This window comes from Neofelis nebulosa, chromosome 15, assembly GCF_028018385.1.
Source record: "Neofelis nebulosa isolate mNeoNeb1 chromosome 15, mNeoNeb1.pri, whole genome shotgun sequence".
Classification (NCBI taxonomy): Eukaryota; Metazoa; Chordata; class Mammalia; order Carnivora; family Felidae; genus Neofelis; species Neofelis nebulosa.
This window is the reverse complement of record NC_080796.1, coordinates 48,640,314-48,662,673: the sequence shown is the minus strand read 5'-3', so window position 1 is coordinate 48,662,673 and position 22,360 is coordinate 48,640,314. Positions and strand designations below refer to the sequence as shown.

At 49.1% G+C, this 22,360-nt stretch overlaps 1 protein-coding gene across 9 annotated transcripts in view; it reads right to left on the bottom strand.

The window, feature by feature from the left end:
• Nucleotides 1–3,330: 3,330 nt before the first annotated feature.
• Nucleotides 3,331–22,360, bottom strand: part of ATP2B4 (ATPase plasma membrane Ca2+ transporting 4) — a 98,368-nt gene continuing 79,338 nt past the window's right edge. For 4 of the 9 annotated variants that reach the window (XM_058701352.1, XM_058701353.1, XM_058701351.1 and 1 more), the window contains 6 exons: nucleotides 21,424–21,615; nucleotides 20,737–20,950; nucleotides 19,694–19,905; nucleotides 18,583–18,690; nucleotides 16,214–16,390; nucleotides 3,331–8,015 (listed from right to left, as the gene is read on the bottom strand). In XM_058701352.1, the coding sequence (XP_058557335.1) occupies nucleotides 7,701–8,015; nucleotides 16,214–16,390; nucleotides 18,583–18,690; nucleotides 19,694–19,905; nucleotides 20,737–20,950; nucleotides 21,424–21,615 (1,218 nt within the window). In that variant the 3' untranslated portion in view covers nucleotides 3,331–7,700. Of the gene's footprint in view, nucleotides 8,016–12,796; nucleotides 12,978–16,213; nucleotides 16,391–18,582; nucleotides 18,691–19,693; nucleotides 19,906–20,736; nucleotides 20,951–21,423; nucleotides 21,616–22,360 lie in introns of all 9 variants that reach the window. The other 5 variants (XM_058701355.1, XM_058701357.1, XM_058701359.1 and 2 more) reach the window with 4 other exon arrangements.

Here is a 22,360-nt window from a genome sequence, read left to right as displayed (position 1 = left end):
TACTCTAATGCATGTGTGTTGATGTTGGTAACTGTAACGGGAGCCAATGAAGACAGCATGCAAATTAGGCTTGCTGGTGTGTTTAATCACACAAAACTTGTGTCTCCCGTGTTTGGATCGTTTCAGTGTGCTAGTGGGGGGCCTCAGAGAGGACTGGTCCACAGTACCCTTGGGGCAATTTTTTTTAACAATAGTTTTTTAACATTTATTTATTTGTGAGAGACAGGGTGAGACAGACCATGGGTGGGGGGGGGGGGGTGTGCGGAGAGAGAGAGGGAGACACAGAACCCGAAGCAGGCTCCAGGCTCCGAGCTGTCAGCACAGAGCCTGACACGGGGCTTGAACTCATGGACCGCGAGACCGTGACCTGAGCTGGAGTCAGACGCTTAACCGACTGAGCCACCCAGGTGCCCTCCCCCCTCCCCCCTCCCCCACTTAGGGCAATTTTTTAAAACTACCACTGACCTAGAAGCCAAATACCTTAAAAAAAAAAAAAAAGGGTACTTGTGTTGAACACCTGTGGGCTCTGAATTATCTCTGAGGAATCCCTTTCGGATCTTCAAAGGGTAACCTGAAAATCATTGATGTAGCTCAACTGTCCCCTTGTTGAGGTGGAGAATCAAGCCCCTCAAGCAGCGGAGTGTGGGGCGCCAGTCTCTTGCCTTCTGGGCTGCCCGCACGTCAGGATCCGACTCCACCTCTCGAATTTCTGTTTCAGATTCTCCGTCAGCGGGTGAGCAGACAAGATTCCAACCCCTTCTCTCTCCTACCTGAAGAGCAGCAGTTTCAGTTCAAAGGTTCGGCAGGAAGACGTGGGGATTCTTGACGCAGACGAAGGGCTTTGGATGACCACAGGTGTATTTGTTCTCCCTGTCACAGGTGCTGAAGGCAACTGTGGGTCCCCAGCCCTGCCTTCCTCGGGCTCACTTCCTCTTTCAAGTCAGTTTTCATGTGTATTTGCTTTCAATCAGGCCCAGCCACGAGGATCTCGAGTTCTAAGACACAGATCAGTCGTTCACGGTAGTGTTCCTGGGTCCAGCACGCAAAAAAAACCATCACCCAACGAGTGTGCCGTGTCTGGAGGATGGTCCATGTAACAGAGGACGGCCTCTGTTACAGGGGATATCAGAGAAACCAAATGTTGGCCGACCCTGAACTCAGGGACCAGGTCTGTCCAAGAGCAGAGACGGATACACCTGGGTCTGAGTATGAAGGCTCCGACTACTCGGACGGTTCATGGGGCTCCCCTTGTTCAGACTGTGTGAGCAGAAGCCAAGCTTCTGACGGCAATTTGGCTTTTCCAATATGCGGACCACTTAAATTCTCATTGGAGGCGTCCAGTGGCCTTCTGGTTTTGACACCAGCCTCTGAGGAGGTGGCAGAGGCAGGCCATTCCGAAGAGGCCACTCCCTTCTATGTGTGCGTCTTCTGAGGACAAGGATTAATCCCACGTCAGCATACGGGCAAGCCCCGGACGCAGAAGCCACTCCCTTTCACGGCGAAAAGTCTTACAGTCCAAGGGTCTAGCAGGTTGTTTTCGCTCATGGCTTAGGTTCATGTTGGCGACAAATGAACAGAAATGGCACCGCAAACATAGGCACATGTTGACGTGTTTTGTTTACATCCGGGTTTCCGGATTTATCTGCCGGTAAAGGACGTGCCATTTCCACCTTCCTTCGGGCTTGCAGTAACATGAAGGCCATGCCCTAACGGAGCCAGGTCAGGGGCTGGTAACGAGTTCGCTGGTCCCCAATGACTGATCTTTGGATTTGCCACAGATCAAGTCAGGGGGTTGCCCAGCTGTGTGTGTGTACCTGGGAGGGGACCAAGTGAGTCTTGGTGGAGAGTTTCCAACAAAGCCAGTGACCACAGGGAGAGCATATGGTGGCTGAGAAAGGCTTGCAAACCATTATTAAAGACCATATACCACATATAAGGCCGTAAACCATATATAAAGGCAGAGAAATTGTGCTTTTCTAGAACTGGGGGTGGGGAAAAATGGAAGAAAAGAGCGAACTCTTTTTCTTTTGTATAGTAACTCAGGCCCAAGGAGCTGAGCTGGTTTTATTCTCTATTAAAACAATACCTCGGGATTGTTCGTCTCTGCCAGAGAGCTGCTTTGAAGCTCATGCCTCTCCAGGCCTTACCACACGCTGGGGTTAGGAGGTGAAAATGAGAAAGACCCAGTTTGGCACAGCAGAGGCACAGATCTCAGGTCCAGCCGAGACAAGGTGAGAGTGAGGGGAGACACAGGGCCGAGCCTTAGAAAAGACTCAAGGTGTGTGTATACGTGTCTGTGTGTTTTGCATCCCTTTCTAGCAAAGGTAATGAATGGAGAGGGAATCTGTAATGGGAAAAAAAAAAACTGGGTTGTTTTGCGAATGATTTCTGTTATCAGACAAGGCCTAGCCCCCTGTTAGTTACTACTCGTTTTTTTTTTTTTTTTCTCCCCTAGCCCGTTTTAAAGACCCGAAACAGGCAGGGCGCCTGTGCCTGTGGAGGGCAACCGGGGACAGGCAGAGAAGTAGGGACAAGACTTCTCATTACAGAAGCCGGCTTCATTCAGGGCTGGCTCCTCCTTTCAGAAGCAGCCTGTTCAAACAGCCAGGAGAGTTTGGGCTGTCCTTCCCTATCATACTTTACCTAAAGGACCCTGGGGAGCCGACAAAGTCCTTTCCTCCCTTTGATGTTTCCAGAGAGATCTGTGGAACTTGATTGGGCGCCTGGATGAAAGGCGCAGGGAGTTAGGAGTTCTGAAATACTGAAGCTCAGAGCCCAAGTGAGCTGCCAGGGAGCTGTTTTGGCCCAAACGTGGGGCCTAATCAGTCATGCTAGAGACTCACCGAACGGAACGGGACAATTAGCAGAACAGAACAGAAACCTTGGGAAGGGAGGGACTGGAGAACCCCAGAGGTAAGGTAGGTAAAAAAGTGCTAATATCAGGGGAATGAATTTTTCCAAAGGGCATTTCATTAAAAAAAAAAAAAAAAAAAAGGATAAAGGCAAAGAAAAAAAGAAAGGACTGCCAGGTCGGACTCTTAATCCTTCCAAATCTCCTCTCTCAAAAGCTCTAGCTTTGCAGCGCCACCAACTGTGGATTCTGCCTGAAGCAAGGGGAGCAAAGCTCCTACCGTCGGCGCAGGGGCCTGGCAAGCGGGGCCACGAGTCACCAGAGGGACGTGCTGGCAGAGAAGCATGTCAGGGTCCAGTGACAAGCTGAGCTCCGGGCTTGCACGGATGGGGTTCCTGATGTGACGGTGGCAGGTTCCCCTTCCCACGGACCCCCGGTGACACGACCCCCCCAGCGGAGACACATTGAGGACAGCGCAGTTACAGGTGGGCATGGGTTTTTATTTTCAGTGCACGGCAGTACTGATTCTCATCAGCAACAAGCTTTATTGGTTCCAAAAAATATATATATATATCCCTTTTTCTCCCCCATCTTTTAAAACTCCTCTTCTTCCCGTCTCAGTGGACAGCGTATTTGAATTTCAGATTTGCCGGTTTACGGCATTTTTTTTTTCCTTTAAGAACCATATAAATACATGCAAAACGTTGTACAGAGAGCTTCAATAATATCGGAACGCAAATACAGATCGGGTGCACTGTTCGGCTGAACTGCGAATTATGGTAACACACACTGGGGCGCACACTGCTGCTTGGCTGTCGCCATGTTTGTTGACGGCATGCAGACCACACTAGTCAATCTTTTGTTTGTTTTTCTTTTTTATACAAAAATACCAGTGCTTGTTATACTAATTACTGAAAAAAAGAAGAACAAAAAAAAAAAAAAAAAGAGAAGAAGAAACTCAAAGTTCCTACCTGCGTGCTGATCGGAAAAGAACAACGTAGATAGATTTGTTGGCACATATATATGGCATATTCACATATGGCATAGATACATATGGGGAGCAAATCTGAACCAAAGGCCAGTTCGGTCACGGGGAGCTCACTTCCCTCCGTCTCTCCTCGTCAAGAGGAAAGGGGACAGCAGGCCTAACAGCAGGGCTGGGAAGGCAGAGCACTGGCACTGAGCTAAATGGAAGGGCGTCTGGTCTATTCTGAGGAAAAGGCTGGAATGGCTTCAGAATAGCAGGCATTTACAAGCGCCTCATCCCCACCGCTGCAGCGGGTGGTCCCTAGATACGGAAAGTGAGGAAGTGTGCACTTTGTGATGGTATTCCCAGGCTGCTTCAATCGTTAGGCAAAAGAAAGCAGGAAAAAAAGGAGGTGAGGCATTTAGAGGTTGCAGGACACATGCGAGCTTGCCACCCCCCCCCCCCCGCCCGGGATTTCGGCAGCGAGGTCAACGCTCAGATGTAACAGTGCAAACTCTCCCCTCTGACGCTCAAGTGGAAGAAGAAACCTAGACCCTAAAGAACCCACAAGTGTCAGAAGGATTGCTCGGTGGTCTAACACCTTTAGGGATGGGGGAGTCACTTCAGAGGGCACCTATGGGAAGGACCTAGCCCCAAGATTACCACCCGGGGTTAGAACCAGCCTTTGTTTTTTCCACTTAGAAATCTATCCCCCGTCTAATATATTGCACACAACATTTCTAGGGGAGGGGAAGTCCCGAATCAGATCCTTGCACAAAGACTCATTAAGGGAAAACTCCTGGGACAACAGGAGGTGAAAGAACCATAAAAAATGCAACCCCCAAATCAGAGCATCCTTGCAGCCCGAGAGATATTCGTGTTGTGGGTACCACTCTGCCAGCTACTCATCAAGAAACAAAATCCAACCAAGGCCCCTGATCTTAATTCACCAGTCACTAAAAAGCCTGGCACCCATCTCCATGGGGGACATACCCTCATTTTCTGCTGGCTACCCCTTCTTGCTGGATGCTTTCCTTCCCATTCACAGTCTATTGCCCCATTTTTCTAGGTTCATCTAGGATAGTAATTTCCCCTTCTCCCCATCAGACCCTTTTCAGATCTAAAGCACCATATTGGGGGAAAGCTTTAGTAACTTGTGCCATATTGACTCACTGCCAGTTGGATCACTAAAACTGAATAGAAAAAAAAACTTATATAAAAAACATATGCACATAAACACTTAAACTTACTCAATTCCATATCAACAAAATTTATATTAAAAAAGTCTAGAACCCAACAAATTTTTTTCCCCTAAGTATAAAGATGGCTGTTTGGAGAAAGGAAGTACGGTGCATTGGTTTTAAAACCAATTACAAATATACTAAGTCACCTGTCATGTCAAACAGCTGGTTATATGCTCCTTCCACAGGGTAACATGACAGCACTTAATTTCGAATCCTTTAAACAAAATACATATGGCTGACTCAAAAATATCAGTTTCTGATCTAAAGAAAACTATATTTTTTGCATAATATTTCTCTATTTGTTTTTTTTTTTTCTCTCCTACCACGGAAAACCACAAAAACCATTGAGCTTAAACAAGTAGACGCAAGCTCTCAAGAGTAACCTGTCAGGCACCATGAGAGTCTTTTGGGAGCAGGAATGGTAAAATAGCCTCCAAAGTTTGTTATTGGCTTGTTTTTCAAACTGATCTGAGGTAATAAGAGACTTGACAGAACTAAATCTTCCCATGTACTTAATAAATATGTATGTGCACACCTAACACCTTGGGTGAGCTGTTTTGTCCCCATAGGAGTATTTAAGACAGAGAAAAGATTGCTGAAGCACGTGACCCTTATAAAAACCCAAATCAAATTTGGTGGGTTGCGTAGGAATGGGGATGGGTAGGGGGTATTGTTTCCTTGCTCTTTCTACCTCGGACAGCTCAGATGGAAGGGGTAAGGGAGGAGGGATCTAGAAGAGAAGGCCAGAGAGCACAGGTTCAGGCCACCTTACGGTCACAAGTGGACATTTGGCAGTTCATAAGAGCCTCGAGCCCTACTCCCTACTCCCATCACTCTTGAAAGAGGGGGACAGGCCTCATTTATTTAATGGGAACTGGTAGACATGAGCTAATAATCCCTGCACAGAAGAGCTGACGTCCACATCAGCAGGGATAAAAATGAAGCTCCTGCAAACGTGGCTCCACCTTGTCCCTTTAAGGAATACTTAAAAAAAAAAACATCTCCTGGCAAAGTCCCCAACTCCTGAGAGGCAGGGAGGAAGGGGATGCTTTGGGCAGTGTTCGGGGAGAGAAGGCACAGGGCTTTACAGTCGAGCACATTCTGGGGAGGGCCTTGAGTGGGTCATGTGGGAGAAAGGGAGAGAGGAAGGAGAGACTTTCAGGGTGGGTCTTTTGCTCCTTCAAGTCAGCAAAATGTCACTGGAGTCCACTTGGGATGTGTATTTTCAAAAGCAGAATATTTGAGAAAGGTTGGGACCTGTTCAGAGACCAGACGAGTTAGGGGCCACGAAAGAGCAGAACAAGAAAGATGAAGGATAGGTCAAAGCTGGTACTTGGGCACCTAACCTCAGAGTGTCTGGTTTTCTTGGACGAAGGGTTTCTCTGATCCTGTTAGGATGGCCCTTTGGCCTCTCCCAAGGCTTCTCAGTACTCACTTCCCCAACAATCAGGTCCTGTCCTACAAGAGCCTTGGCAGAAGGCCTTGAAAGCGGTAGTGGTCAACCCAAGGAGGATTGCACAAGAGTTGGCTTTGATGGTCTGTCTTGTCCTAGAACTGCCAGCTGTTGGTCCTCAATATCCAAGTCCACTTAGGAGGCAGGGCCGGTCTCAATTAATTCCTTTGCTACCACTTTGGGAATAGGAGAACAATCAGGCTTATGGTAAAAATTGCATACCAAACATATGAAAGCCTCATGGTCAAGGCTGAGCTCCCTGGCACTTAGAAATGATACACACCTGACAAGATGGCAGTTTAGAAGTGGAAGGTAACCTGACAACAACAGAAACACATTCTTACCAGCTCTCAATTGCTTCAAAAGGATCTTATTAGCAGAGAAACCTTTCCTCCTCTAAGACTAAACCAAGGGTTCCACTGGGGCCAGAAGGGAGAATGGCCAAAGTTGACTCAATTCAGCCATGTCCTTTCCAATTTCTCAATCATCATGACAAAAAAAAAAAAAAAAAAAAAAGAAAGAAAAAAGAAAAAGAAAAGACAAAAGAAAAAGAAAAAAGAAAAAAAGGGGGGAAAAAAAGAAAGAGTGAAAGTAAGGAAGACAATGGTCACAAAAGACCAAAAGAACCTTGGGGAGGTTTGACTAGAAGGGCAGAAAGAGCTAGAGGGCTTTAGGTGTAAGGTTTGAAAATGGGAAAGTCATTTTAAAAACAACCACTCTATAAGATGATTCTATACATTCCATTCCTATCTCAACACATTTCGTTTGGGGATATTTTCTCTCTCTGAACCCTCAACCTCGCTTATAAATGGCACAGACTCATAGGGTAAAATCCAGAAGTCAGGAGTTGATGACATATGTATACATACCGGGAAGAGTCTGGGTTGGGGTAGATGCCAAGAGGATTGTCATCATTTCTTTAAAAATGACAACTGATACACCCAAGGGATAGATTCTACCATTCATTACCTGCCTGGGGTTTGACTGGGTCCTGCTACAAACCCCAACTCAAGTTTAAGTTGAAATCCTTGTTGGTCTGTACTCTTGCCTCTTCATGGTCAGGTGGGGGTTCACACATACTTGGGAGCAGCTGACATGACAGTGAAAAGTCCCATCGTCACCTTAGAGATGGGACAGATGAGAAAGGAAATGGGGAAAGCGGGGACGGGAGCCAGAGAATGAAGTTCAAACTGATGTCTCCAGGCTGTGTAGAGGGCTGTCCGCATGGGAGGCAACGATGTGCACTTGGCTGCAGTCCACTGCATTGTTGTTCTTGTTGGCATATGGGGTGACCTCACCATCCAACAGGAGCACCCTAGTCCCAGCCTTAGGAGCCTGTTCGAGATCTTCCTCCTCATGCTCATCCAGGAGTGGTGTTCGTGGCACCTCCTCATCTATGGCGAATTCAGGGTGGGTCATGAAGTTGTGGATGGAGTTTTGGTTCTTGGGTTTCTGAATGCTTTCGTGGAGGGAACTATGGAACGCTTTGACCACTTTGATCTATACCAGGGGAAGGAAAAGGAGGACGAGAAAACACGAAGGTGAGAATTGGCCAGTAGAACAAAGAACTGGTGGTTGGAGGAGAGAAACAAAACCCAAACTACAAGAAACTACTGCTCAACAATCAAAATCAAACACATAAGAAATCACGGAACACCAGGAACATCAACTTCCAAGCACGGGGTTGGGGTGGGGTGAGTAATGGCAAACAACTGAATATTTCAAAAGCTGCATTAAAAAAAAAAAAAAAAGAAAGAAAGAAAGAAAGAAAGAAAGAAAGAAAAAAACAAAAGGCAGAGAACCCAAAGCAAAGTTAGCGTTCCCAAACAATCCATTCTTAAAACGAAACAGAAAACAAAGATTCATTAGTTCTTCTGGATGGAAGGCAAGGGCATTGGACCCAGGTGCAAATTAATAGCCAAACTGAAAAGATGATTCAGACACGTGGCTTTCTGTGTTGAGGCCAAACATTTTGCGAACGTGGAACGGAAAACTCACACACCGACGTTTAGTTATCTGTTTAAACCCCTTAAAGAGCCAAACACATACAGGATATACTTTGGGTGATAAGTGACCATGGATACCGTGCAGCAAGGCAGACAAAACAATCTTCGTTTGTGTTGGCAGCATGCAAGAAATTGAGACTCTCCAGCTTAATAGTTGCTCTTTCAGTCAGGGAACATGCACACGCTTACATCCTGCCACCTCAACCATGTCCCCTTCCCCGAAAGAAAGCAGAGCTCCGCCGTTCAGGCCCTCCCCTGGCAGATGGGGAGGAAATACAGGTATCGGAAGATGCCTTCCTTCTGACTACTGACAGAAGAGGTGGCCTGCACGATTCAAATGCATGTCGTGTCTCTGATGCACAGCACCTGTGCCGGGCCTTGTGGCTCTGTCCAGCTGTTTGTAAGTTGGAAGAGGAGCACGACCTTAGGCGGAGAAGGGAGAGGATGGGACCCGGAGAGAAGGCACCCAACCCGGGAGGCCGTGCTACAGACAATTTGTAGTTTTAACGGGCAGAGGGAACCGCACTGTCCTAGAAGGGTCAAGGTCTTTTTTTCTACCGCACAAAAAGGGAAGGGATGCAGTCAACTTAGAGAAGAGAGAAAAATAAACAACTGATTCCCATGACCACCTGGCGCCTTGTCCACAGGCACTAGCTCTTTTGGCGGCCTGCTTTTCTGAACCGTAGGCCTCTCGCAAGTATGGTTTAGAACCTGGGTTAGTAGAATTGGGGTAGGGGCAGGAGGTTGGATCCCGAGAGGTTGGAGGGAGAGGCTGGGGGGAAGAGACGGTGGTGGTAGGGCAGTTTTAGTTGTTGGGAGGTGGCTGATTCTAGTCTCGTCCAAAAATGGTTTCATCAGAAAAGAAATGGGGGCGATGCGGGAGAAACTGCTGTGTGGGGGAGGGGCAGGGCGAGGAATGATGAATGTCGGCGTAAGGCACCTCTTCCACCCCTCTGCTGTTGCAGCAGAGAATGTGTCCCTGGAGAAGAGGCAAGAATGTGCACACAGCAGAGACACAAAGAGTCAGGCCGTGCTTTCGGTCATTGTACAGAACCTTTAAGACTAATGCGCCAGGAGGATCCACTAAAGTTGTGTCTTTACCAGCCGAGGCTTTCCTCCATCCCAGAACAGCACGGCAGGACCCACCCGGGACTGAGGGTGCTCAGAGCTTAGAAGGCAAAGGACTCTCTGCCACTGGGTCGGATCAGCTCAACGCTTCCGCCAAGAAGAAGCAAGGAACCTGGGCACACGTTCACCATGCTGAACGGAAAGTAAGGACCTACTTTTCCACCCTGCTAGGACTTTTAGTGACCATCTGATGGGTGAATTTTACCTGTCATGTGCTCTTTGCTCCAGATCTAGGTCAGATCGGATGGAACAGAGGCTCAAGAGGTGGGTTCAAAGCCATGTCACCCCCCTGTAGGAGTGATGGCATGGCCCACGCTTTCCACCTGCTCTTGAGATTTCAAAGTGTTTAACAAGTGCTGCTGAAGAACAGGGACCTTTATACCAACAGTTGCTTCTCTTCAGTATCAGTGATTTTCAAACTTCCTGCTTCTATTTTTTTTTTTTAAGCCACTGAATACTTAATGAAAACAACTCTGTGTGAAGTCCAATACAGAAAAGAGATTTTTAAAAACGGGGGTTGGAGTCAGGGTCTGGAGCCCTGTTTTCTGGCTTTTCCTCTCACCTGTTGGGGTGATCAATAACATTGTTACAGGTAAACCGTAAGGGAAATAAAAGTGAATTGGAATGGGTAGATGGAAAAAGAGGGATGATTTCTTCTTTGGGGGAGCAAGGAACAGTCATCCGGCTAGACTGCAGGGCTTCTAGAATCTAAAGGGAAACCAGCATCCTGCATAAAGAGCTCAAAGGAAGAGGGGTCAGGGAGCTAGGTGGCACCATCTAGTGGCCTGGTGGCAGAGAGAAGGGAGAAGGGTGCCAGAATGCTCCTCAGCTCCAGCACTGGCCTCAGAGAGTATGTAACACAATCGCACAGATACATCGTCACCAATCCACCCCAAGCAGAGGTGGGATCCTCCTTTCTTGATGTCTGGTGCGTGAGCCGCGTACGGGGAACAAGACATAGCTGGTGAAGAGGGTGCTGTGAAAGCCATTGACACTCTCCCCTCGGCCAATCAGCCCTTCCTTCCCCAGTTTTCATCTCTCAAAACGGCTGGGAAATGACACTTCTGTGGCCCCTGTCCTATGGGTGGAGTCATGGATTGAACGGTAACTCTTTCTCATGTCTTAGGAGTCCCAACCAGGCTGGACTTTCCATTAGGTGTGAGGGTTCAGGGCCACTCTCTGGAGCTCTACGAAGGGGCAGATGAAGACTCCGTTTCTTCAGCTATATTCTACAGTTTTCTGTTCTCTTTTCAGAAACCAGGGGAAGAGAAGGGAGTAGGGCTTTCCTATAGAGGGAAATCTTAAAGATTTATCTACAGAAAGTTAGATAAATAACTGAATTCACTTAGAGATCTGGAGTGGGGAAGGGGGTCTTCAAATGCGTGACTATTTCTTCTAGGGCGGCCAAGTAAGAAGGCACACAGCTGGAGAAAGAGCAGGCGTGGCTGTGTCTCTTGACTGATTTTCTATCTTTGAGGGTGTGGACCACACCTTCTACCGGCAACTCCCTAAGAGCCCAATGGGCTCTGTCTTCTGCTTAGTCTCTTTCTACCTTCACATCACAGGGACGTCTGCCACTAACCCTTCCTAAAAGAAGGGCATAATTAAAAAAGAACAGATGCTAGTTAGAAGGACAGGGAAAAACTAGATGAAAAAAGGAAATAAGAGAGGAATATGGAAGGACCAGAGAGAGAAGGGTAGGACTTATTTTGTTCTTTGACTGCTTTGGGGCCTAGGAAATATGTATCTATAGAAATATGTATCTGTAGAGAACCCCCTCCTATATGTCACCCCACAACCCTTAGAGTTGGCTGAAAAGACAACAAATAATCTAAGTCTGGTCAACCTGCACAGGTCACAACCACGTGAACCATAGACAATGCAACTGTTCTTTCTTCACCTCCCTGTTCCAGGGTTTGGGTGGGGGGGGAGGTTGGAAGTGGGGGAGAAAGAGATAAATGAAACACTCAACTATCTGAAGCTCACAATAAACTTCATACACAGAGACTCCTTCCCCACCAAGTACCTTGCACTATCAGCAAAGAGCCTTCTCTCACCTCTCTGTCCCATCGGGGGAAGGTAAAGTGACCAGGAACAGGAAGGCAAAAGCATTAGCAAGAATCCAGTAATCTACCGAAGGGAACACCAGATCTTAGGTTAAACACTGGCAGCATTCCAATTGACAGTCTGGCTGCGAAAGGGGTTCCTAAAACCTTATACGCACAATAAAACGCGAAGGGCTGGCTACGGCCGACACAATCAAACTAGAGGAAAGGAAAAGCGAACAAAAACAAAACAAAGCAAAAGCTGCTCTTCAGAGATTCCTTAAAAAAAAAAAAAAGTTGGAGTGAAGAAAAACATGTTATGTTGACCTTTGCCTATACATTTCTCCTGCCCACATGTGAATTCAATTGGTTTAAAGTCCCTGAAAAGTTTGGTTTAAAGTCCCTGAAAAGTGAAACCTTAGGGACACTTAGCCCTGTGCATGTGAACTGAACACCTTCTTTTCTTCACACTCAGCTACTCTATGCCAGTATGACCAGCTCACGACAGAGAGGTAGCCTAAGCGACCGACTTCAACACTGGCTCAATTATGACAGATCTACTGGTAAGAAAACCCCATGGGAATGTAGCTCTCTTCATACTCATTTTCAGGAGGTCTGAAACTTGCCCCCAAATGAGGCGAGTGCAGGGTTTTCATTGGCCTAAGCTCACATCTAACCTTAGGAGATAAGGTTTAGATTCCAAGGAGCAGGAGGAGAGGAGAGGAACAACATATCCAAACAAAGCAGAACAAACAAACAAAAAACTAAAGTAAAGCAAAACAAACCAACACAAAACTCCAGGAAGAAACGAGCAATGCAGAGGAACAATCAGAAAACAGGATTATTGCCTTTAAAATGCCTATGGTTTAATAGTTTTTCAACACTAAAAAAAAGTAAATAAATAAAAGGGCACACAGGCTGGTTTGGGAGTGGGATTTCTGTCCCATTTTTCTTCCCTTAAGTCAAAGATCAAAGGGAAAAACCAAAAGGAAAAGATAACCACGGTTGGTTAAAGTGGATGCCACGGTTGGTTAAAGTGGATGCCACGTGCTCTCTTGTGGTCATTTTAGCAAATCATGCATCATAATAGACTGTCACTCACTGCCCAGAGTAGGAGGTGGAACAGCAGCAGGAACAGAAGTGGTGGGGGGAGATCTGACTGGCGCAACTGTTACATAGGATGAGCTAGGAACATGTTTTACATCAAGGTGTTGACCCATGGTCTGTCGCTTTAGGACTCCCTTAAAAGAGGCTCCCGTCTGGAATGTGTTAATTACGTCGATCTGCAAAGAATCAGAGAGTGAGACAGCTTTGCTCCACAGTCAGAGAGGGGTGAAGAAAGAGGCAGGGGGCGGGGGTCCTGGAGGGTCAGGGAAGGGGGGTGGAAAGTGCTGGGAAAGGGGGACAGGAGCCGGGAAAAAGAGCGACATTCCCTCAGACACAAAGCAAGAGTGAGGAGAAGGGGGGAAACCGTTATTTGCATATTATACTTCATTTAAGGAACAATTTGCCGTGGAGTCCAAATACCCAGCCAGAATCCAGTCTTCTCTTCCCTTTTAGCCTATGAAGGACATTTTAGGTGTGTGGGTGTCCAAATGTATCTAAAATGTAAAGGTACTTCTCCACCCCATGACTCCTGGCAGATGTGACAGCTTATTCACTGTGCTGACCTGTCCTCTGAAAAAATAAGGCACGGAATTTAAGACACAAGGCAAAGTATAGATTACTGAATTTTGAGGCTCTGGAACCTCTGAATCAATGAAATCGACGACCTGTTTTTGCAGGTTTTGCAGGAATCTAACTCCTGTGTTTAAAGCAAAAACAGAGGCGTGGAGTAGCCCACACACAGAGGGCCGGTGGAAAGCCTCCCAGGCCACGACGGCTGGGCTCACCTGCTTCTGGGTTTCTTCTCTGGGACACCCTCTCCCGGGGCTGAAACGGACAGAGCCCCTGAGAAGGGAGCTGAGGAATCCAGCGGCCAGGCTCTTGAGTGAGAATGTTACTAGCTGCGGTCACACACTGGAGATAAATGTCTGACAGATGTCTGACAATGACTCAGTAGCCAGATCCAGGGAGGGGGAGGAAGCTGGCCGGTGGTGGTTAGTGGCTACAAGTCTAACCCACACAAGTGGCCTCTGGTGTTCTGTGTGCTACTTCTCAGAGACAGAGGTGAATTCATGCCATTTCGTTTCCAGCCACGGTCTTGGTCTGGGGCCTGGGGCAGACCTCCCGTCCTTACCCCTGACCCCGAGGTGACAAGGAACAAATCAAAAAGAATTCCTTTCTCCTTCAGGATCTGGTTGAATCATCTCAAAAATGCCCACAGGCTTAATACCAAGGGCTGGTTCCATTTATGTGACTTCATTTCCCCAGGTGGGAAGGTGGGAGGGCAGGCACCTTATGAGTCAGACCGTTCTTCTTATTTTTAAAGCTTCCCGAGAAGCCGTGAAATGGTTAGGGCGCGTTTCTGGATTCAGACCAAAGTTTGAGCTAAACTATCATCCCTTCACCACGTTATATAGTTTTTAGTTCCAGGGGACTGAGGAGTCCAATCCCGTGGTAGGAAAGGGTTTGCACGTGGGGAGGACAGAGCTACGGTGCACACTCCTTCCTTAGTGCCTGTTAGTGTTACAAAGTCCCAACCTCCAGAGTGAAAGTGGATCCCAGGGTTACCTTCCCAAGAGTCTAGCCCTTACGTTTCCCAAGCTTCGGCTCTCTAGTGCTTTTGGGTCTCCCTAAACTAAAGGGACCAGGATGGGACAACAGCTGGGCAACACCTGTCACCCCCCAAGTGTGCCAATGAGAATGACAATGAGGACCAACAATCAGATGGCGGGGGTTTCGCTAGAGCCCTGCTGAGGCCGACGGGCTGATGCCAGGAGAGAGCGTCAGGTGTCTGTGACTCAGGTGAGCACAGCCAGGCCCATTTGCTTATGGGGTCAGGTGCACACCGCCAATGGCAGGGATTTGGTCATGGTGGCATCTTTGAGGGTTGCCTTTGCTGCCTAGGCTTTCATGCCATTCTGGCCCAGCTGCCTCAGGCCCCCACAGGGAAAGGCAGTTTCCTAGAAGCTATGCAGGCAGGGAACCGAGAGGTATAGAGTTGAGGGAATGGAAATCGGTAGTGGAGGGGAAGGAAGATCCATGATTCTCAGCCCCCCAGGACAGAAGACTCGCAAGGGGCCAGGAGACGCTGGAACGAGGGAATCCTGGCTAAGAAAAAAAAAATCACATAGGAGGAGGCAGTAACCCTGAAGGAGAGAAAAGCAGACAGGTTATTTTGAAAGGAGCAGACCTGAAGGAAAGCACCGGGCCTTAGAGACAGGAGCCAGTGGCCTGGAAGGGTGGGGGCGGGGGGGGGGGCTCGGTTTTTGCAGGTCCCGTGGGAATTTCCCTCTCTGGGAGGAGGAGCGCGAGGGAGGAGCCCCCATGTTTCCCTACCTAGCCCTTCCTTCCCTTCCTTCCCATCTCCATCATTGTCTCGTCTGTGGGAGACAAGTTCCCAGCATATTCAGTTGTGAAGGTTCATTTGATCTCTCTTCCCTATGCACTAAGGAGGTGGGCTTGACTAGGGAACTTTCTAAACCATGTGCAAGGCTAATTTTAGAGAGTGAACTTGTTTCTGGGCTCTCCAGCCAACCAGCAGAGAGGAACAGGCCTGCTCTCCGGGGGTGGGAAATCTCAGGACTAGGACAATAGAGGCATATGGAGCAAGGACAGGGCGAGAGATAGGATGACTGGCCTAGACCAGCTCGCCCACCCAGGAGAAGGTGGGTTACAGTTGCTGCGTGGAAAGGGAGGGAACAAAAAGTTGCTCTGGGGCTTCACAGGCGGGGGGCTCAAGCAGCATCGAGGCCATTTTACAAATTTCGAGAAGGGAAAAGGTTTGGGGAAATGATAGCGTCTTCCTTCTTGGGAAGCAAGTCTGAATCCTGCAAAAGATGCTTAGGCAGTGAAAGACTGTTGTCATTTATACACACTTAGCCCCCAGATTCCCCACCATGGCCTTAAAGTTTGAGTGGGGAAGAGGATGGGTTTCTTTGACCAGGATCCCTCTGGAGAACAGCTACATTAGCCTAACAGCAGCTCGAGGATGGGCGTGCAGCGTATGCTGGAGGTGCTGGCTGAGAGCTATTGTCTAACTCCTTCCTCCTCAAGGGTGGGGAAGGACTCTGAACGTCTCCCACCTTGAAGTGAGGTCTGGTGCTTGCAAGAGACCTTACACGGGAAGCTTGCCGGCCCAACGGGAGGGTGGCAAAGTGGGGTTTAGAGCCAACCTGAAGCTAAAGGACTATGCTACCAGTTGGTGTCCCGTGCTCTAGGCCCTCTGACTATGGAGCCCCCGCAGCAGCTGCTGCCCGATCTGTCCTGAAGCAAGGGAGCCCGGGCTGTCCAGCAGCAGTGAGCCTTAGGGAGGGAAGAGATGTCGGCCACCAAGAACAGCTGCTGCCCTCCCAACACCTCCCAACCTGGAGACATTTCTTCTCCCGGAGGGAGGACAGGCCACTAGGAAGAGTACCTGAGTCTGGATGCGGTTCAGGCCCCGGAACCAGAGGATCTGGCCTCGGCGCAGCTCCATCTCCGCGTGGTCAATCTCATCCAGCCCCTCCGCGTCCTTGGTGATCTCCTCTTTCGTGGTGCCATGCCCGGCCTCCTTCAGGAACTTCAGGGATTGCGTAGGTATCGAGGAGATTATCTGAGAACAGGGGCAGCAAAAGGGGAGACACCAGAATCAGGGCGGGAGAGCTGTCACTCAGCTTGCACGGTCAGGCCCCCGGGTAGGTCAGTCTTCACCCTATCACCCATGGTGGGGAGGTAGGCGGTGCCTACCAACTGGCAGACCATCACGAAGGCCTTCTGTATTTGTGGACATACAAAGGAGAACTTCCATTCTGGTATCTGACCAGCCAGCTGCCTGGTTAGTTGTAGACTTCATTCTCCTTCTGTCTCAGTTCTTCCTTTCCATTTTGCCATGGATCTTTTAAGGGAAGTAGAACTGTAATGCATGATACAGAGTAGCAAGGGACAGAGACCAGACCAGGGGGAAGACAAGTCTGGGGACAGGACGGTCACACTGTGTGTGTATGGGCGAAGAGAAGAGTGCAGGAAGAGTGCTGGGGCGCCCTCTTCTAGTTACCACGGGCAAAGTAATTCCTGTGTATGACACGGGGGTGAAAGGCTACTAGAGGTTTTCTTGGGCTTGGGATGAGGGAGTGGGTGGGACAGGCCAAGGAGGGAGGGACAGAGGAGTATTACCAGAAGACATGGGGCAGTGGGTTGGGCTTGCAATTCAAAATAAACCACACAGGAAGCTCAATCACTTCTCTTCCACAGACAGACGAGGAGCAGACAGGGTTCGGAGGAGACAGGGACTGTATGAGCGTTCCGATGCAGAGTCAAGTATTTTGAAATAGGAAGAATGTCAAAGTGCAACTTTTGGATGACTGGAAGGAGCTCCGTGGTACAGAAGGGAGGCCATTATCCGGCACCAAGGCTATGTGGCCACACGTAAGACCAGACGCAGACGGGAGTTTCTGATAGTGAAACAAACGGGCTTTACCCAAGTATAAAAGGGACCCCCTGATCCATAAACACCGGCAGACAGATGGGGCGGAACGACTTGTGTTAGGAACTGGGATAGCAATTAATCAGGGAGGCACCTCGGGGATATGAAAGAAGCAACTAGCAGGTTTATGGGGGAAGGCCTGCGGTCCCAGGGAAGGATCTCTGGGGCCACTTAGAGCAAAGCCACCAGGGGGCCAGATGCCAGTCAGTAGAGAGTGGGGGTCTGCAAAGCAGAGCTTAGCCCGGGTCAGAGACAGGGATGAGGGGGATGCACACGGTGGTCATAGGGAAGGAACAAAACTTAACCAGACGTGATGATATTGTTATGATATTAACAGCTCACTCTTACTGGGTACTTATGGGTCCTGGACATTGTTGTAAGTCATTGGCTGATCAACAACGATGAACAATGATCCTATTATCTTAAGTTGAGGAAACTGAGGCACAGAGTGGGTAAGACACTTGCTCGAAGTGATTCAGTTTGTAGAAGGGAGATGGGGATTTAAACCCGGGTGGCCAGTACCAGAATCTATGCTCTGAACTGTGTGATCTGCTTCTCTAGAGACCTTGCGAGTCTGGATATATCTTAGATGAGGGTCAGGCATGCAACCCAGATGAGGTCGGGGTGAAAAACAGGATGCTGGGGAGCCCTTAACTATGTCCGCACAGTGGGGCGCCTGGGTGGCTCAGTCAGTTAAGCGTCCGACTTTGGCTCAGGTCATGATCTCAACAGTTCGTGGGTTCAAGCCCCGTGTCGGGCTCTATGCTGACAGCTCAGAGCTGGAGCCTGTTTCAGATTCGGTGTCTCCCTCTTTCTCTCTGTTCCTCCCCCACTCACACCCTGTCTCTCTCAAAAATAAACATTAAAAACAACGACGACAACAACAACAACAACAACAACAACAACAACAACCAGACAAAAACTTTGTCAGCACAGCAGCTCACAGCCAGACTGTGGCTTCATCAGAATAAAGACTTCTGCTTGGTAAACTCTTCTGCTTCTAAGACCCTCAATTTCTTTTTTTTCTTCTTAGCAAAATCCCATTGACAATTTCCACTCCCATCTCAGAGAAGCTAAGGGACGTGCCTGTCTCTAGGCATGGTTAGAGAAGAGATCCGAAGCCTCTGAAGGGGTGGACACTGATCAGTCCCCTCTGGGATCCTGTAAGATGGGAAGATCTTGAAAGCTGTGGGTAGGAAGGGGTGGGAAGGAGAAGATGACGGGGACGATCTGGGAGTCCCCGCGGTGCGTGTTCCATCTCCTCTAGAGGAAGGGGCGTCGCTGGCTGTGTGGACCCACACGGCGACCCTGCCGGTACTCACCTGGCCCCACAGCAGTTCTCCGATGCCAATGAAGAGACACCAAAACCACTGAGACAGGGTGAGCTTCGTGCAACTGAAGGGTTTACCCCCGAATTCCACAATGAGAATCTAGAACCGAGAAAGAGGCAGCCTACCGTCAGGTTGATGGGTAACAGGTAGCTAGCTGTCCAGCCAAGGCCGTCATGGCCACATCAACCCCTGCCCCGTGATCCCTGTGGTGCAAGCCCTGATCGGCTTGTTGGAGAAGGAGAAGGAAGGAAACCAGAAGAGGAGAAGGGAAGAGAGACACAGTCTTTACAGAGACCCTGATGGAGGGACAGATATCGTTACTATGACTATTATTAAGGGACGAGCTGGTGATCCAGGGGGGCTGGGGGCTTCTTGTGACTAAAGCCGGTGGGTGACAAAGAGAAGGCAAAGGGATGGAGAAGGGGAATTGAGGAGGGGGGTAAATAAGGGAGATACCTGCTGGGAGAGACTCAGGAGCCCTTTGTCATAGGGCCAGCTCATAGTCTCCTGTATCTGCAGATGTTTTAGTCTACCTCTGACTAGGGCAAGGAGGAAGGAACCCAATCCTTTTACCATCAGGGCAACTGTGCCCTTGACCCCAGTTCTACAAGAGGAGCCTAAGTCAGGCTTATTGTCAACTGCATGTGAACCACGTACTTCTCTTTCTCTGTGAATTGCACAGCATTTTCTGCCACGAGCCCCTCGTGAACAAAGGGGCAGGGACAAGGGGAGACCCCGTACAGCACGTATTTGCACCTTTCACGCGTGCTGGCAGGAGGCATGGAAAGGACCTAGGAGAGTGGCCCTCTCTTTGGTCACTTTGTGAAATTTCTGTGTTTTAGAAAGATAAGCAAAGGATCCCACAAGTCTTATTTGATTGGCTACCGACACGTTGCCTTGCCCTGGAGCACCTGACCCAGCAGGCTCCAGTTCCAGAGCCATGTGCAAATGGAAGCCACCTGGGAATCCGAAAGTGTTCAATCTACAGCCCGAGTGCCCATCATTCCCTCATGTCTTCTCCTGCGTACCTAGGGAATCCTGTTCTCAGCTTCTGGCCTTTGCCATCCCAGACCTCCTACCCCAACTCCAGCTGGAGGCTCACCTGGCTGATGAACGTGCCCAAGACCACACAGCAGAAGATGAGGTTGCGGAAGATGCCTGCAAAGACGTTCCTCTCTCCGTGGATCTTGCGGGAGTTGATTTCGTTGAAGAGCTGCATCAGCACAAAGGTGTTGAAAATAATGGTGTAGTGTTGGCTGGGTGGGGAATGTAGAGGCGCCTTCCTCCCGCTATCGATGTCAAAGAATTTCTCACCTAGTGGGGAAGAAGGAAGCGTTAGTGGGTGAAGTATGGGCTCCACGAGGGCTCAGGTTGAGTGAGAACACGCTGGCATGGCCAAACTGCTTGCTGACGGCCGGTGTCCGTTCTAATAGGTTAGTATCTGAGCTACACCAGTTATCAAATACTTCTAAGTGTTAGCTCTCATCTCAACGCATCTGACCCTCTTTCTCAGTTTGCTCCATTGAATTCGACTTCTTGTAGTGCAGCGTGGGGGTAAAACTGTGGACCGGGGTCAGGGCAGACACAGGTTTGACCTTAGTACCATTATTTATTCATTATGTGACCTGAGCTTCAGTTTTTATAATCTATAAAAAAAAAAAAAAAAAAAAAGCTATAGAAAGCCACCCTTGTGAAATTCTTTTTCTTTTAAAAAAAATTTTTTTTTAACATTTATTTATTATTGAGAGACAGAGAGAGACAGAGCACGAGCAGGGGAGGGGCAGAGAGAAGAGGGGACACAGAGCCTGAAGCGGGCTCCAGGCTCCGGGCTGTCAGCGCAGAGCCCGACGCGGGGCTCGAACTCACACACCGCGAGATCATGACCTGAGCCGAAGTCAGGCGCTCAACCGACTGAGCCCCCCAGGCACCCCCACCCTTGTGAAATTCTTGAGAGGGGTACATCAAATAGCATAATGTGCCAGGTAGTGGGAAGAGAGGACACACTCAGTAAACGCAGCTGTTATCACTCCCAGTCTGGTGCTCAGTGTGCCCCACTGCTACCTTCTTTCCCCGGGCCATTCTCTGCCCCCATCTCCATTTAGCCCTCCGACCCTTCCCCCAGCCCCAGCCTCACCCTCGGCTCACCGGCAAAGACAAGGAAAAAGATGACAGTGAGCTGATAGACTGCGTGGCCCAAGATGTTCTTCATCATAGTACGTGAGATCAGAGGCTTATTGCGGCCATAGGGGCGACGCTTCAACAGAGACTCCGTAGGAGGCTCGGTGGCCAGGGCCAAGGAGGCAAAAGTGTCCATGATTAGGTTAACCCACAACATCTGCACGGCTTTCAGTGGGGAATCCTGGTGGGAAGAAGAACCAGTCCTTTTAGCTTTCCTTGGAAAACACCCCCTACCTCCCTCCTCAGCCTCACCTTTGCCCCTGCAATGGCCTAGCTCCCACCATCCACCCGGACTTTGGATCTGGCCATTTCTCAGCTGAGTGACCTCGAGAAAATTACTTAACCTCTTTGAGCCCTGGTTTCCTCACCTGTAAAATGGAGAGAATACCCACTCTCCAAGATTGCTTTTGAAGAAGAGAGATAACACATAGGAGTACCCATCACAGCGGCTGACACGGATGTGCTAATTAATGGTAGATGAGTTACCATCCTTCCACACGGGCAGATGGAGACTCAGCAGAGCTAACTTCTGCCCCAACGCCACCGGGGAAACTCCTGCCCGTAATCCTCAGTAGACAGTACCCCGCCTCCTACGTTCCCTAGCCCCCGCCTCACCTCTCCCATCTCGCCCACCCCGCACTCCGCTCCTTTCACCTGAGTGATACAGGCTCCGGTGAAGGCCACAATCACGGCCACCACGTTGACAGTGAGCTGGAACTGCAGAAACTTGGAGATGCTGTCATAGACGTTTCGCCCCCACATCACTGCCTTCACAATGCTGGTGAAGTTGTCGTCTGTTAGGATGATGTCTGAGGCCTCCTTTGCCACATCCGTGCCTGCAATACCCTGAGTAAGAAAGGGAAGGAGAACAGTGAGAAACTGGCTAAAGCAGGGCTTATCTACGCTCTGGACCAGGGCTGCAGTTCCTGACCTCCAAGAAGCTTCTGGACCAGGCAGAAACGCCAGAGGGCGCACTTGCCTTGCTAATAACCAAGCCGGCGTATTTTGAGTTCTCGCTTCCAAAGATCAAGGGAAAATGTGACGTTGTCAGTCCACAGAAAACAGGGCTGGGGTCGGATGCCACCGTGTTACTCCTGAACCCAGGCTGGAAATGACAGTTATCTTTTGATATTCCTTTCTCCCTTCTCTCCTACTCCCCCACCTTAGAAATGAAGGAAAGGATAGGGAACACATCTATCTATTCTACCTCCAAATTCATACATTTCTTTCTTTCTTTCTTTCTTTCTTTCTTTTTTTTTTTTTAAGATTTTATTTTTAGGTCATCGCTACCCTCAACGTGGGGCTCGAACTCACAACCTTGAGATTAAGAGTCGCAAGCTCCACTGACTGAGCCAGCCAGGTGCCCCTAAATCCTTATACTGCTTTTCCCGCTGCTAGTATCTCACTCAAGTCCTTGTCCCTGCCCCCCCCCCCCCACCACCTCTAAGTCACCTTACTTTTTTTTCCAGGAGGAGTAGTCTGGCAGCACAGTTCAGATGTCCTATGCTTGTTCAAAATTCTGTTCCTGGGGAACCACTAAAGGTTTCTGAAGAGACATTATCAATGGTTGAAAGCTGTGCTTTTAGAAACA